This window comes from Apus apus, chromosome 1 (genome assembly GCF_020740795.1).
Source record: "Apus apus isolate bApuApu2 chromosome 1, bApuApu2.pri.cur, whole genome shotgun sequence".
Taxonomy (NCBI): domain Eukaryota; kingdom Metazoa; phylum Chordata; class Aves; order Apodiformes; family Apodidae; genus Apus; species Apus apus.
In genome coordinates this window covers 195713622-195727715 of record NC_067282.1, presented here as the reverse complement: position 1 = coordinate 195727715, position 14094 = coordinate 195713622, and the positions used below count along the sequence as shown (strand labels likewise).

The 14094-nt window shown below is 36.6% G+C and overlaps 1 protein-coding gene across 2 annotated transcripts in view; it reads left to right on the top strand.

The window, feature by feature from the left end:
* The window catches only part of CACNA2D1 (calcium voltage-gated channel auxiliary subunit alpha2delta 1), a 394502-nt gene that overhangs the window by 309860 nt on the left and 70548 nt on the right, over positions 1-14094 (top strand). For both annotated transcript variants that reach the window (XM_051621668.1, XM_051620850.1), the window contains exons 11-12: positions 5679-5837; positions 11141-11245. In XM_051621668.1, the coding sequence (XP_051477628.1) occupies positions 5679-5837; positions 11141-11245 (264 nt within the window). The remainder of the gene's footprint in view (positions 1-5678; positions 5838-11140; positions 11246-14094) is intronic.

Sequence of the window (14094 nt, the reverse complement as noted above, 5' to 3'; positions counted from 1 at the left end):
AGCCTTTCACAGTCTAGGAGGTTCCTCCAATGCATTGATGACAACTTCTTAATGCAAATGGTGGATGAGCCGACTAGAAGAGGAGCGCTGCTGGATCTTGTGCTCACCAACAAGGAGGGCCTTATTGAAGCAGTGGTGGTCAATGGCAACCTTGGCTGCAGCGACCATGAGATGGTGGAGTTCAGGATCCTGTGTGGGAGGAACAGAATTTCCAGCAGGACCAGAACCCTGGACTTCTACAGAGCAAACTTCGGCCTCCTCAACCAATTGTTAAGGGAAGTCCCATGGGACAGAGTGCTAGAAGGTAAAGGGGCTCAAGATAGCTGGACAATATTCAAGGACCACTTCTTGCAAGCACAGCATCAGTGTGTCCCAATGGGTAGAAAATCTAGTAAGGGAGCTAGGAGACCAGCGTGGTTAAAAAAGGAACTGCTGGGGAAACTCAAGTGGAAGAGGAAAATCTATAGATCATGGAAGGAGGGACTGGTCACTTGGGAGGAATATAGGAATGTTGTCAGGGAATGTAGGGAGGCAACTAGGAAAGCTAAGGCCTCCTTGGAACTTAACCTTGCAAGTCGGGTTAAGGACAGTAGAAAGGGCTTTTTCAAATACATAGCCAACAAAGCTAATACCAGAGGCAGTATAGGCCCACTGCTGAATGAGGTGGGTGCCCTGGTGACAGAGGATATGAAGAAGGCAGAGGTGCTGAATGCCTTCTTTGCCTCTGTCTTTACTCCTGCAGGCTTTTCCCATGAGCCCCAGATTCATATAACCCCAGAAGTAGTCAAGATAGGTGAGGACATAGTAGATGAGGATTGGGTTAGGGATCAGTTGCATAATCTGGACATCCATAAATCGATGGGTCCGGATGAAATGCATCCAAGGGTGCTGAGGGAGCTGGCGGAGGTCATTGCTAGTCCACTCTCCATCATCTTCGGTAAGTCATGGGTAACAGGAGAGGTGCCTGAGGACTGGAGGATAGCAAATGTCACTCCAGTCTACAAGAAGGGCAAGAAGGAGGACCCGGGTAACTATAGACCGGTCAGCCTCACCTCCATCCCTGGAAAGGTAATGGAACAACTTGTCCTTGGCACTATCTCTAGACATATCAAGGAGATGGGGGTCATCAAGAGCAGTCAACATGGTTTTACCAAGGGTAAGTCATGTTTGACTAACCTCATAGCCTTCTATGAGGAAATTACTAGGTGGATAGATGATGGTAGAGCGGTAGATGTGGTCTATCTTGATTTCAGTAAAGCATTTGACACCGTCTCCCACAGCATCCTTGTAGATAAGTTGATCAAGTATGGGTTTGATGATCAGGCAGTGAGGTGGATCAAGAACTGGTTGAAAGGAAGAAGTCAGAGAGTTGTAGTCAATGGGGCAAAATCTAGTTGGAGGCCTGTGACTAGTGGAGTCCCTCAGGGGTCGGTACTGGGACCGGTGTTGTTCAATATCTTCATCAACGACCTGGATGAGGGCACAGAATGTACCCTCAGCAAGTTTGCTGATGACACCAAGCTGGGAGGAGTGGCTGACACACCAGAAGGCTGTGCTGCCATTCAGAGAGACTTAGACAGGCTGGAGACTTGGGCGGGGAAAAACCTGATGAAGTTTAACAAGAGCAAGTGTAGAGTTTTGCATTTGGGGAAGAAAAACGCCATGCACCAGTACAGGTTGGGGGCTGACCTGCTGGAGAGCAGTGTAGGTGAAAGGGACCTGGGGGTCATGGTAGACAGGAGGATGACCATGAGCCAGCAGTGTGCCCTTGTGGCTAAGAAGGCCAATGGCATCCTGGGGTGTATTAGAAAGGGTGTGGTTAGTAGGTCAAGAGAGGTTCTCCTCCCCCTCTATTCTGCATTGGTGAGGCCACATCTGGAATATTGTGTCCAGTTCTGGGCCCCTCAATTCAAGAAGGACAGGGAAGTGCTTGAAAGAGTCCAGCGCAGAGCCACAAGGATGATTAAGGGAGTGGAACATCTCCCTTATGAGGAAAGGCTGAGGGAGCTGGGTCTCTTTAGTTTGGAGAAAAGGAGACTGAGGGGTGACCTCATCAATGTTTACAAATATGTAAAGGGTGAGTGTCAAGACGATGGAGTTAAGCTTTTTTCAGTGAAGACCAGTGATAGGACAAGGGGTAATGGATACAAGTTGGAGCATAGGAGGTTTAAGATGAATATCAGGAAAAATTTTTTTACTGTAAGAGTGACAGAGCACTGGAACAGGCTGCCCAGAGAGGTTGTGGAGTCTCCTTCGCTGGAGACATTCAAAACCCGCCTGGATGCCTTCCTGTGTGATGTGCTCTAGGTGACCCTGCTCTGGCAGGGGGGTTGGACTAGATGATCTTTCGAGGTCCCTTCCAACCCCTAGGATTCTATGATTCTATGATTCTATGATTTTGATAGGATTTAATTTTGTAAGAACATGGACTTTCTGAAGTGGCAGCTGGTTTTTGAAATCCTGAATATTCTTTCTTCCAGTTAAATACTAAATGATTGAATATATTGGTAACCGGTTTTCAAGTAATCATCCAAACTTAAATAAGCATTTTTATGGTACACAGGAGACAGGTTAAGTGACCAGTAATCAATAAAAGCTTATTGCAGATATTTTGGCTTTTGGTATCTTAATGTGTTAAAAATTGTAATGCCGCTATTACTATTATATTTCAGATAAGTGTACCAAATGACCCAAATTTGTTTGATTCGGGGGAAATAACTTTTATGAAAGATAATGGCTTTAAAATAACAGAGTGGAAATATTAGGGTTCAGCTGGAAGTCTTACATTTTAATCATAGAGGAGGGTTGGTCCTACCAAAATACTCCTTTCTGGGAAATATGGCATACATTTAAGGAATATTCAAGCTGAAAATCTGGTTATCTGTAATCCAATTCCATGTGTTCATTTATTTCAGAGATGAAGTTTGTATTGTGATACATGGAGAACTGGTTTATGTTTTTAATCTTCATTATCTCATCCTGTTTTCATACTTTTGTTACTGTCAATAATTTAGATATATGATACTATATATATAGTTGTGGTATTAAGAAAATTAAAGCCCTGATAAATAGAATGTTACAAAAACAGATTTAGAAACCTTTGTTATATTATTATATTCAACTGACTCTTATGTATAACACTTGGTCCAATATACTGTTGGGTTATTTTAAATGTTAAATCACTTGTTCATGCCCATGCATGTTTTGGAAACAGTTGTCTCCTTGTGACACATTAGGAACTGCAGATTGGTAGAAAGGGAGACTGAAAACTTTGCATAAAGTCATTTGAGAATGACTTGCTCCCACAGATTTTAACCACCTGGGGATGAGAGCTATAAAGCTGGGACAGAATATTAACTGTCCTTAATAATTAGAAATATATATGAAGATTCTTATATGAGCATTCTCATGTAATAGAGTATATTCTGCCCAGCAAGAATCAATACAATTTTTTAGCTAATACAGCCCTCAGGAAAACAGCAACTAATAAAACATCAGTATCTGACCAAAAGACAATATTAATTCATAAGAAATTAGTAAAAATAAGCTCCCTAGAAAAGTAAAGACAATATTAAGACTTCAAGATATTAAATTAGTGGTGAACTACTTAATTCACAAAATCAAAATAGTGGTCTTGTTTAGGTGCTATATATCTGCAGAAGTGGCTTGAAGGGCAACGTGATATGAGAGGATGGCATAGACAAATTCATGTTTTAAGCTCTCTAGGTCATGGGTTTGACGTATCTTTTTTGTGTGAGTAAGAAATTACATGTGGAACTGAAAGTAAGAATTCAGCATAGCAAATGCTGTCATTATAGTGCCTGGATTTGCTCACTTAAAGCCCAAACATCCACAGTTGCATCTCTCTGTCGATTTTCAAGAAGGATCTGGAACAAATTAGGCTAAGCCTTCTGCTGAGTATGATGCCTCTCTCTGTTGGTCATCTCTCTCATAAGCTGTACTGTATTTGCTGTTACTCATTTGCTCCTACTAATTTGATAACAGAAGTCTGATTAAAGTGGATGTTTGATAAAAATTGCTGGTAGTTCATATTTTGGTTAGTCCTAAGAGCATGCATTGGGATGCATCTGTATGTATCTAATTCCAGGACATGGAAAAGTCTGTGTACCTCCTAAACATCCTATTAACTTGAATTATTATGCATTATTAGAAATGGTTTGATACTATCAATCTCTTTATCTTTTAAGTTCCATTCATTGTAAGTATCCTACAATTACAGTGCAAGTTGTAGTGTGCTGCTGATAGCAGTTGTCTCTTTGTACTTTGTGCATGGTACTTAGTGGTTTATTTTAGATACGTAAGTTGTCTGAACAGTTACTGAAATCTGATCCCGTATTCATCTCATCTTCTATACAGCACTAGTGCAATAATTAGCAGTATTGAGACCTGAGCCAAATTTTCAAGTAATTTTAAGGCTTTGCACCAGGCTGACAGCATAAAATTACATTTTTGTTTATTTTCACTGAAGATCCTAAATCAGGAAGAGACATAATCATTAATCTCTTTTCAGTTGAAATGTAAGTTTGGAGGTCTGGATTTTAATGTCTTTACTGAGATGGAGTTTTACAGAGATTTTTGGACATCTTATTTGCCAGTGAGAAAAAAAGGTCACGTAAGAAATCTGGATAGATAAAACAATCTAAAAATTGGCCAAAACAAGAGTTTTAGTCATACTAGACAACAGTATCTTAAATAAAAGTCACTGTGTCATAGTTAAAGGGAGACTTTCATTCAAATAGAGTTAAACACGAATTTTGCACAGTAATTTGCACTTTTGTTCAAGTCTACAGTTAGAAGCATACAAGCTGCAGCAGTTTTTAAGAGGTCTCTCATCTTTGACTCTGGATAGATGCAGAAATAGCTAAAATGTGAGACATATTTCTGCATCCCTCTCTACTGGTGTATATATGTTTGTACTTATACATGTATCTATGCATATTTATACAAAGACAAATTTGAAAGAGATCATAAGCTGGTTTCTACTTGTGCAGACATTTTGCACATAAATTGTCTATGTATGTTTTAAAATAATATCTGAATCTCATATAAATGAATGTTTCAGGGAGTAATCTTAACGGGTATGTGGGTAAGAGAGCACAAGTATGTCTGTTCTCAATACTAAAATTTGTATAATTATTAGCAATATTGCCCTATTTTCAGCTATACTCTCATGTACTTCCTTTGTCCCAAGAGTGTATTTTGTTTTCTGTAAGGTATATGTGTTAATTGATTACAGTCTGTAAGTTTAGTAGGTGAATGTGTACAATCTGGAAGTCACCTGATAATGCAACCGATATTTTTCAATTATTAAAATAAGCCAGATAAGTATTTTCATATGTTTTTTATTTCCCTAACTTAACATTTCTCAGTCTGACTTCGTGACATGATCTTGAAACAAAATTTGTGGGAAATTTTCTTCTATAGTAGAGTTTTTTGGATTGCAACAAAGAATAAAGCAGCAAATACCATTTTTAAAGCATATTTATTGCCCAGTTTTGAAATCTCCAGACACTGATGGAGAGTCTCCATGTAGTGGAATTGAAAATCCAGATGTGACATGCTTTATCTCCTGGATCAAGAAAACATTAGCCTGTAGTACTAGAGTACCTAGAAAAAAGAATTAACTGTCTTTAATACTATTTCTGTTTATTTTACAGTTTAACAATAATGCTCAGAACGTCAGTTGCTTTAATCATCTTGTCCAAGCTAATGTGAGAAACAAGAAGAAGCTGAAAGAAGCTGTCTATAAAATCTCTGCTAAAGGAATTACAGACTACAAAAAAGGCTTTAGCTATGCTTTTGAACAGTTGCTGAATGTAAGTATGAAAGTCATCTCTCAGCTTTGAAATGAAGAAGGAGAACAATGTTTAGGTGGCCACTGCATGCTTCTCCCTTGGGTAATGAAGTTGTAGAAGTGCAAACCTTTATTTAGCAACTAGATTTATCCCAACAATATGCTTTTTTCTTTGCAAATCCCCCAACAGTTTGCTAAAATTTTGGAATTTTAGTTTGGTCTTCAACATGCCATACTGTTTTTACTTCATACATTCATCTAGTTTTTCATTGAACATGTGATCCTCAGTTGTCACATAGCTGTGGTAGTGGTTGATTTGCAGGTGATTTTAAAACGGCTTATGGTACAGTGTCATTATTTTAATTTTACCATGGTATCTCTTAGGAATGTTTAGTTAATGTACAATTTTATATTTATTACAAGGTATATGTAGTCAACCATGGCTGTAGCAGGACAGAGGGGAGCAAATGCCTTAGTTAATAGAGGCATATTAGGCACCTGAGAATATTCTAATTCCTTTCGCATGTGTAAAAAGAATAACTTTGTAAAAAATTAAATACATTGTTTCCATGTTTTAATTACATTGCACTTTCTAATTTCCACCCAGGCACTAACTTTCTGAGTAGTACTGTTTCCCATTTACTGCAGATGTTGGGGTTTATTAGTAATTTTTTAAAAAAGTTTGTGTGGTTGTTTTATGAAAACTATTTCTATATTTCACCTTTGTGAAGACTGCATGTTGGATCTTCACAGTGGAAATAAAGCTATACCAATTTAGAAAATTTAAGGGTATAGTTTAACTAATATGAAATGTATTATTTTTATTATTATTTGTTAATATATCAGTGATGTCTCTCGGTGTACATATTTTTTTTTTTTTTCTTTACCCCCTAATCTGTCAGAGTCTCGACTTCAAGGCACTTTCCTGCCTTTGTATAGGCAGCTTAGAGCTAGAGCTCGTTCAAAATTTTCTGACCTTTTAAAATTTTTATGGAGGAAAAGAAGAGACAATTTTTTCAAGGATATTGTCTCAACAGCTCACTGTGTAGATGAGCTGAGGGGTTTGGTGGGGAAATGACTGGGTGCCCTCTGCTGATGGTTATATAAAACTGCAAAGACGATTTTAAAAGCTGTTGGACTTCTTCAGACCAGGCTAAAAGGAATTTTCCCTTTTTCTTCATCCGTTTCGTACAGAGGGAACCAGGAAGACACACAGTTTACCAAACAAGCTTGTTCCTCACAGTGTTTGTATCTGGTTAACATTATGTACTACATTTGGTGCAGCACCAGGTTTGTACATTGTGGACAGGCAGTATTTAGAAGACCTGAACACAGGGGCATCCTCAAAGTGGACTTGTTTGTAGGACTAAAAAAAATTGCTTAAAAAATAAATTGAGATCAGTCTTATGGTGCGAATGTCTCTCTCATAACTGGAGACATAAGTGTGATTAGCCTCACATAATCATTGCAAGCCTATAAATTTTGGCTGGACACGTAGATGTGTATGTCAAGGGAAGAGATTACACCAGGTTACAGAAATACATTCATCCTCTGCAGATTTTGGCAAATCCATCTGGCAGGAAGAGTAAAGGGCTGGTGATGGAGTTAGCTCTAAACTCTGGTGACAATATAATAGGATGATATAATACAGGCTTAAAGAAATTTTTAAAAAAGTAAATGCTTGGGGATAGTTTCCAGTTGTATAATTATAAATTCAAACAGCCCACTTGCTGTAAAGTCCGTGGAGTATTTCTTTAACAGCTCAAATTTTCATAAAAAAATTGTGTGCACGGTTTCTGGATTAAAGTTATTTCAAACAATTTTTCTGAATACAAATTAATATTTCACTTGTACCATGAAAAACTTACTGTCTGATGTGTTGCTAGATGGAAATAGACACACTGAGGTTTTTTCAACATACTAATTCAAGTGATTATCAGTAATCTAGATTCCATAATATTAATGCAGTATTTTCACATGATTTATTTTTATAGGAACTTATTATTTCTTTGAAAGCAGTAATACTTCAGGTCCAGAAAGTTAGGAGCTTCTCTCTCCCTTCCCCCCCCCCTTTCTGTAATACCTACAATTTGTAAAAATAAAAATATTGAAATCATCTCTAGAAGAGATTTTAATATTTGATTTTTGGGTTGGTTTATCTTTTCCTCTCTCAGTGACATGAAACTCAATGAAAAATGCATTCCTAACATGTCATGTTGTTAGGTATAATCCTGATCTGCCACTTAAAGAGTAAAACTTGAATAAAACAAAAGTCATTTTAGTGTAGTGTAAAAAGTGTCTGAAAGAAAAGCCTTTATCTGGTGCCAGAGCTAAAAATGCATACCTAGATTCAGTTTTTGTCCTGGGAAAGCTGCTGTACAGGCAACACATTCTTCTTCAGCCATGGTCTGTGATGAGAGGACAGAGATATCCATTGGACTGCTGAGATAAACGGTTCAGAAAATGATGAAATAACTGCATCAGCTTTGCAAAATCACACATTTACTAACCCTGAGCCGTTCTTTCCATCTTTGTGCAAATGGGAGGTAAAACACAAAAAGTGTCTTGAAGCCAATTCTGCCTTCCTCTTTATCCCTTGCAAGAAACTGAGGTGCTAAGTTTGTTCATCAAGATGCAAAGTTTTTATGGTGGGAAAATACCACATGATTTGAGCTTATCTATCTTCAGATTTCCAATATTGTTTGGAGGCTGAAATCTTGGATTTTTTTTCCACCACATGACTTTAGTGTCTAAACAGTGTAATATAAATAAATACCTTTCTGTAAGTACTAGGATATCAAGAGAAAACACTGTGTTTTTTAGATACTGTATAAGCATATACTATGTAAGCCCTAAAACCCCCCTGATTTAATCACTTAAAAAAAAGCCTAGTTAAGTTCATATTGCCTATAACTGTGCTCATCTCAAAACCAATAGGAAAGTTTTATGCTATGAGCAGGTTTTAGTCCTCTTTCTGATAATCTCTTCAGTTTTCATCTGATTTTATTTTTGGCTGATATATTAAGTCAGTGTAAATTTAGGTGAGTTTATTTATGAAGTCTCAAACTCTACTTTTTTTACTTTTTTAATATCCAGAAGATTGCAGCCCAAAGCACTATGGGGTAGGTTATATTTCACAAGCAAAAAATGGTCATAAATAATTTCATTCCAAGTGAAACACAGTGTACTGATGAGATTGGAGAGAAAGTATCAATTTCAAGTGGGTTTTTTGTATTATTAATGTAAGAAAATCTTGGGACTTGTATTTTTCAAATTGCTAAATGCATAGTTGTTCACTGAACATTGAACTAACAATTCAAATAATTTCAGAAGAATAATTACTCATCTGTTAATATAGGGATTGCAAATAAAGTTTTTGTATTTTAGTTCTCTTGATTGAATTGTAGCACCATGGATCTGAAATATTGAGGATTTTTGGCTGATATTTGAGGGCAGGCTTTGATGTCTGTGTCTATTGCAGAAGAAAAGTTAGTCACTATCTAGTCACAAAAACTAAAACAAGGGAAAACTAGGTAATTTCTAAACGATGAGCCTCCTATTTCTTTTCCTTTCTTACATCAAAATTCAGGCTTGTGGAAAGGGAATTCGAATGCATTTTCCCAGCTGCCTAAGGGTTTTTCTCTGTCACATCCAACTACTCAAAAGTACCAAGATGTGTCCGACCAGGACCATTTGTATGCAACACAGAGAAGAAAGAATGGTGGCTGTAAAATACATGAGCAATTTGCCTAGACTAGATTCTTAACTTTTAGACAATAAGGAAAGAAGTTGAATGCCAAAGTAGAAGCTTTTAGCTCCTTCTGTAATGAGCCAAAATTCCTATTAAATTCTCCTTTGTTCTGACTGTGAAACATTATTTTCATTCCTTTGCAAAGCACACTATGTTTTTCTCAGTGACTTTACTAGTTAGTTTGACTGCTGAGTTAGGAGTCTGAGGGGCTTCTTCTCAATTCTCTTTATTCCAAGTTTGCTCTCCAGACCTAATGGAACATGTTCAGTTCTTCACCTTTGAGTTGCAATAGAATTAGATTAGGTGATGGAGAGAAGGAGATCTTGGCTGCAATACATTATGTAAACTGGATTCTAAAATACTTTTCTAATGGTTCATTGCAATGTTGAAATGAACATTCAGTCTATTAAAAATAATAATTAAAAAAAAAAAAAGCAAAGAATTAAAGTAGTGGGCAATGGAGTTTATTGTAAGGACATTTCAGAAAAATAGCAAGTGCAAAAATATTTCTAAGTTTATATAGTAGAGTTTTCTGCCTAAGTTATCAGGGTTTTCATTGAAGTGGCCATTGAGCTTGATGGATTCTGTGGGCAGGAGTCCAGCAGAAAAAAAATAATTAAAAAATGGAAAGAATATTCAGTAATTCATTAGAGTGTCTGTGTTTCCAAATTTCCACAAGGACAGTAAGGATAAGAAAAAAAAAATAAGGATGAAAAGACAAGAGTAAAATTATTTAGAGGCCCTCACTGTACAAGTCTCATGGAAATAGTATGTAGAGGAACACTGCTGGGTTGATGAGATGGGTATGAGCTAAAGAGGTCACCATTCCTCTGTGTTGGGCCAGATCTGAGATGAGTCATATTTAACTCTCACAGAACAGAAAAAATATTTTGTTTGGGTTGTATTTTTTTTTTGTTTGTTTTATTTAATTTTATTTTTCACTCAGATAGGGGTATTGAATGAAATCCTAAAATCTTTGGAAGTTTTGCCATTGTGTGGTGTTAGAGTAGTGAGCATGGTGATTTGAAAGCCAGCAAATATAATCATAGAATCATAGAATCATAGGGGTTGGAAGGGACCTCGAAAGATCATCTAGTCCAACCCCCCTGCCAGAGCAGGGTCACCTAGAGTACATCACACAGGAAGGCGTCCAGGCGGGTTTTGAATGTCTCCAGCGAAGGAGACTCCACAACCTCTCTGGGCAGCCTGTTCCAGTGCTCTGTCACTCTCACAGTAAAAAAAATTTTTCTGATATTCACCTTAAACCTCCTATGCTCCAATTTGTATCCATTACTCCTTGTCCTATCACTGGTCATCACTGAAAAATGCTTAACTCCATCTTCTTGACACTCACCCTTTACGTATTTGTAAACATTGATGAGGTCACCCCTCAGTCTCCTTTTCTCCAAACTAAAGAGACCCAGCTCTCTCAGCCTTTCAACATTGTTGTTGGTTATAGCCTGAAATAACAATAATAATTAATAAATAAATAAATAATAATAATAATAATAATAATAATAATAATAATAATAATAATGATAATAATACTTTACTTCTCTTTGTATCTTCTACAGCACAGTGTCTCTAGAGCTAACTGCAATAAGATTATTATGTTGTTTACGGATGGTGGCGAAGAGAGAGCACAAGAAATTTTCCATAAATATAATGAAGACAAAAAAGTAAGTGATATATGAAAGATTTTGCTGTGTAAAATACAACACAAAGAGGAACATTTAAATATGGAAGTGAAAGTATTTTTTGTATGTGTGTAAAGTATGCATAAAAAAGTAATAGTATTGAAACTTAAGGCACTTAAAGCTTTCTCAATTTAAGATTTCTTTGAAAAGAACAGAAAGTATAATATTTTGCACCTTGTGAGTCATTGGTGTCAAAAGTACAGAAGTATATAGCATAAGAGATAAAGAATTAAAGGTTTTATTAATATTTTCCTTATATTACTGTAATTCTAGCACTATCAACCAGAAACAGAGGTAGCTAAATGATATGAGATACATGTAGAAATCCTCACTGTGAATATTTTCTGGTTTCATGTTCATCAGGCAAAGGCAAACAAATCTCATGGTTCAAATCTGAATCTGAATAGATTTGGGCTGGAACAAAACCACATGTTTTTTTCCCAGTGAGGCTCATTATGCCTTTCAATATCTTAGCTAAGAGTGGGATGGCTTTCTATTGATGAAATTTGATCTGTGGTTCAGCCAGAATTATGGGCTTGACATGAGAATCACTGAATAAATTGAGTTGTTCAGATTGGATTGGATTATTAGTTGTGGCGGTTTTGATTTTTAATTTTCTTTATTTTAATCAAACTTCTGGTTTGGCTTTTGCATACTTACAGATGTACAAAAGCATGAATATATGTGTGTGTGTGCTTGAAAAATAAACAGCTTTGTAAGTAGTGTCCTACTGCATTTCAGTGTAAATCATTATATTTGGAAGATTAATCACTCTCTAAATAAAAGCCAAATATGGGCTGACTTCAAACTACAACTAATAACTTACTTTTGCTAGTATTTAGGGATGTGCCTATTCCTGGTTTTGAGGGGGTTTTATTTGGTTTTTTTTTGTTTGTAAAGTTAGAACACAAATCACCAGGACATTTTAACAGCTGTCATGGATGCTTGTGTATAAAAGCAGTAGAAGTATTTGGTTGGAAATCCTTGGATATTTGTATTAATCCCTTCAAAAGAAGAACTAGAAATGCAAGACACAATTTCCATCTCAACCAGTGATTCACTCACTGACCTTGAATAATCATTTTTTCCTGCTTTATAATAGTGTTTTGCATAGAATGATATGCTGGGATTTAGTTATTCTTTGTGTCTGAGCTGAAAGTACTTTCTAAACTGATAATTAGAAGGAAAATCTGAAATCATAGCAACTCATTGTGTGGCACACATGGCTGTATTCTGAAAAGATATGCAGAGATTGCTCTTAAAATTTGGACTTGGTAGCTTTTATTGTTACAACAAAAGCTATCAGCTAAAAGAAATATGTGCATAAGGGGGAAGATGTATGATTCATTTCTTATTATTTTCTATTTAATTTGCCATGTTAGAAGGAAAGTACAATAAAGTATCCAGTCCAAACAATGAAACAAGTTTGCAGAGCTCAGATGTGTGGTCTCACTAACCTCCATTCCTAACAATCACTCATTCTGTGAAGTATAATAAACTAAATGTAGGATTTATTAATTAAAATATAGTTATTTTATTGCTTCCTTTAATGTATTATACACTCCAGCTGTCTTATTCTCTCTAGTGAATGAGAGTTTAGAGGTGTATACAACAAATGTATAGAATCAAAGAGTCATAGAATCATAGGGGTTGGAAGGGACCTCTGAAGATCATTGAGTCCAACCCACCTGCTGCAGCAGGAACACCTAGGGAAGATCACACAGGAACACGTCCAGACGGGTCTTGGAAGTCTCCAGAGAAGGAGACTCCACAACCTCTCTGGGCAGCCTGTTCCAGTGCTCCATCACCTTCACAGTAAAGAAGTTTTACATCACGTTGAGGTGGAACTTCCTGTGTTGCAACTTGGTGCCGTTTCACCCTCAGGGTGGTATAGGGCACCACTGAAAAGAGACTGGCCCATTCTTGACATTCACCCTTCAGTTATTTGTAGACATTAATAATGTCCCCTCTTTAGTCTTCTCTTCTCAAGACTAAACAGCACCAGGTCTCTTAGCCGTTCTTCGTATGACGGATGTTAATGTATAATGGTGCTACTGGTCATTGTATGGATTTCTGAGTATGTAAGTGTGTTTTCTTATATAATTAAATGAAGTGCAGATGCAATGCAAGGCAAATTCCCTACACTTGGCTAAGTTTTGTTACTTGTCTGATACAGTACTGAGTTGCTAGATGCCATCCCTTAATGGCTTTTTCCAAGGTGACATTGGAGATACGAGAAATACTAAGAAAGTTTTTGTGGGTATAATTTGAAGAACTATTTGCTTTTCCTTATAGTTTTCAATCAGTACCAATCCTTGTGGGGATTTTTTTGAAAATTTATGAGTGAAGAACTTATAATGAGATTGAACCAGTAAATTCATTTTCAGGAATAATGATGAAACTCCCCTGACAATCTTTCATAACAGTCTAATGTTTTTAAAAATAAAACTTAATATGAAATAGGTGTGTGGTCATGCTCTCTTTAGTAAAACTACACTTGATTGCAGGACGGTATGTGTGCTTTCTCATTGTTCCTTCTCTGTGTGATCCAGTAGAACATACCAGCATAATTGACAGACACATTCTAACATGAAAAAATAATAAACACTTTTAATTTTGTAAAGTTACAGTCACAAACATAGTGTTACCTTCTTGGATTGCACAGTAGGCTGCTTTCATATATTAAACAATGAAGTACTTCAGTAGATGTGTGGCTCTAGATTCTGTTGTCTTTATTGCAGTTAATTTATGTTTCATTTCACAAATAGCTCATTGAATGTAAGACCGATTTTATAATTCTCATTTGTAGAGAGACTTTCCAATATGAGTAA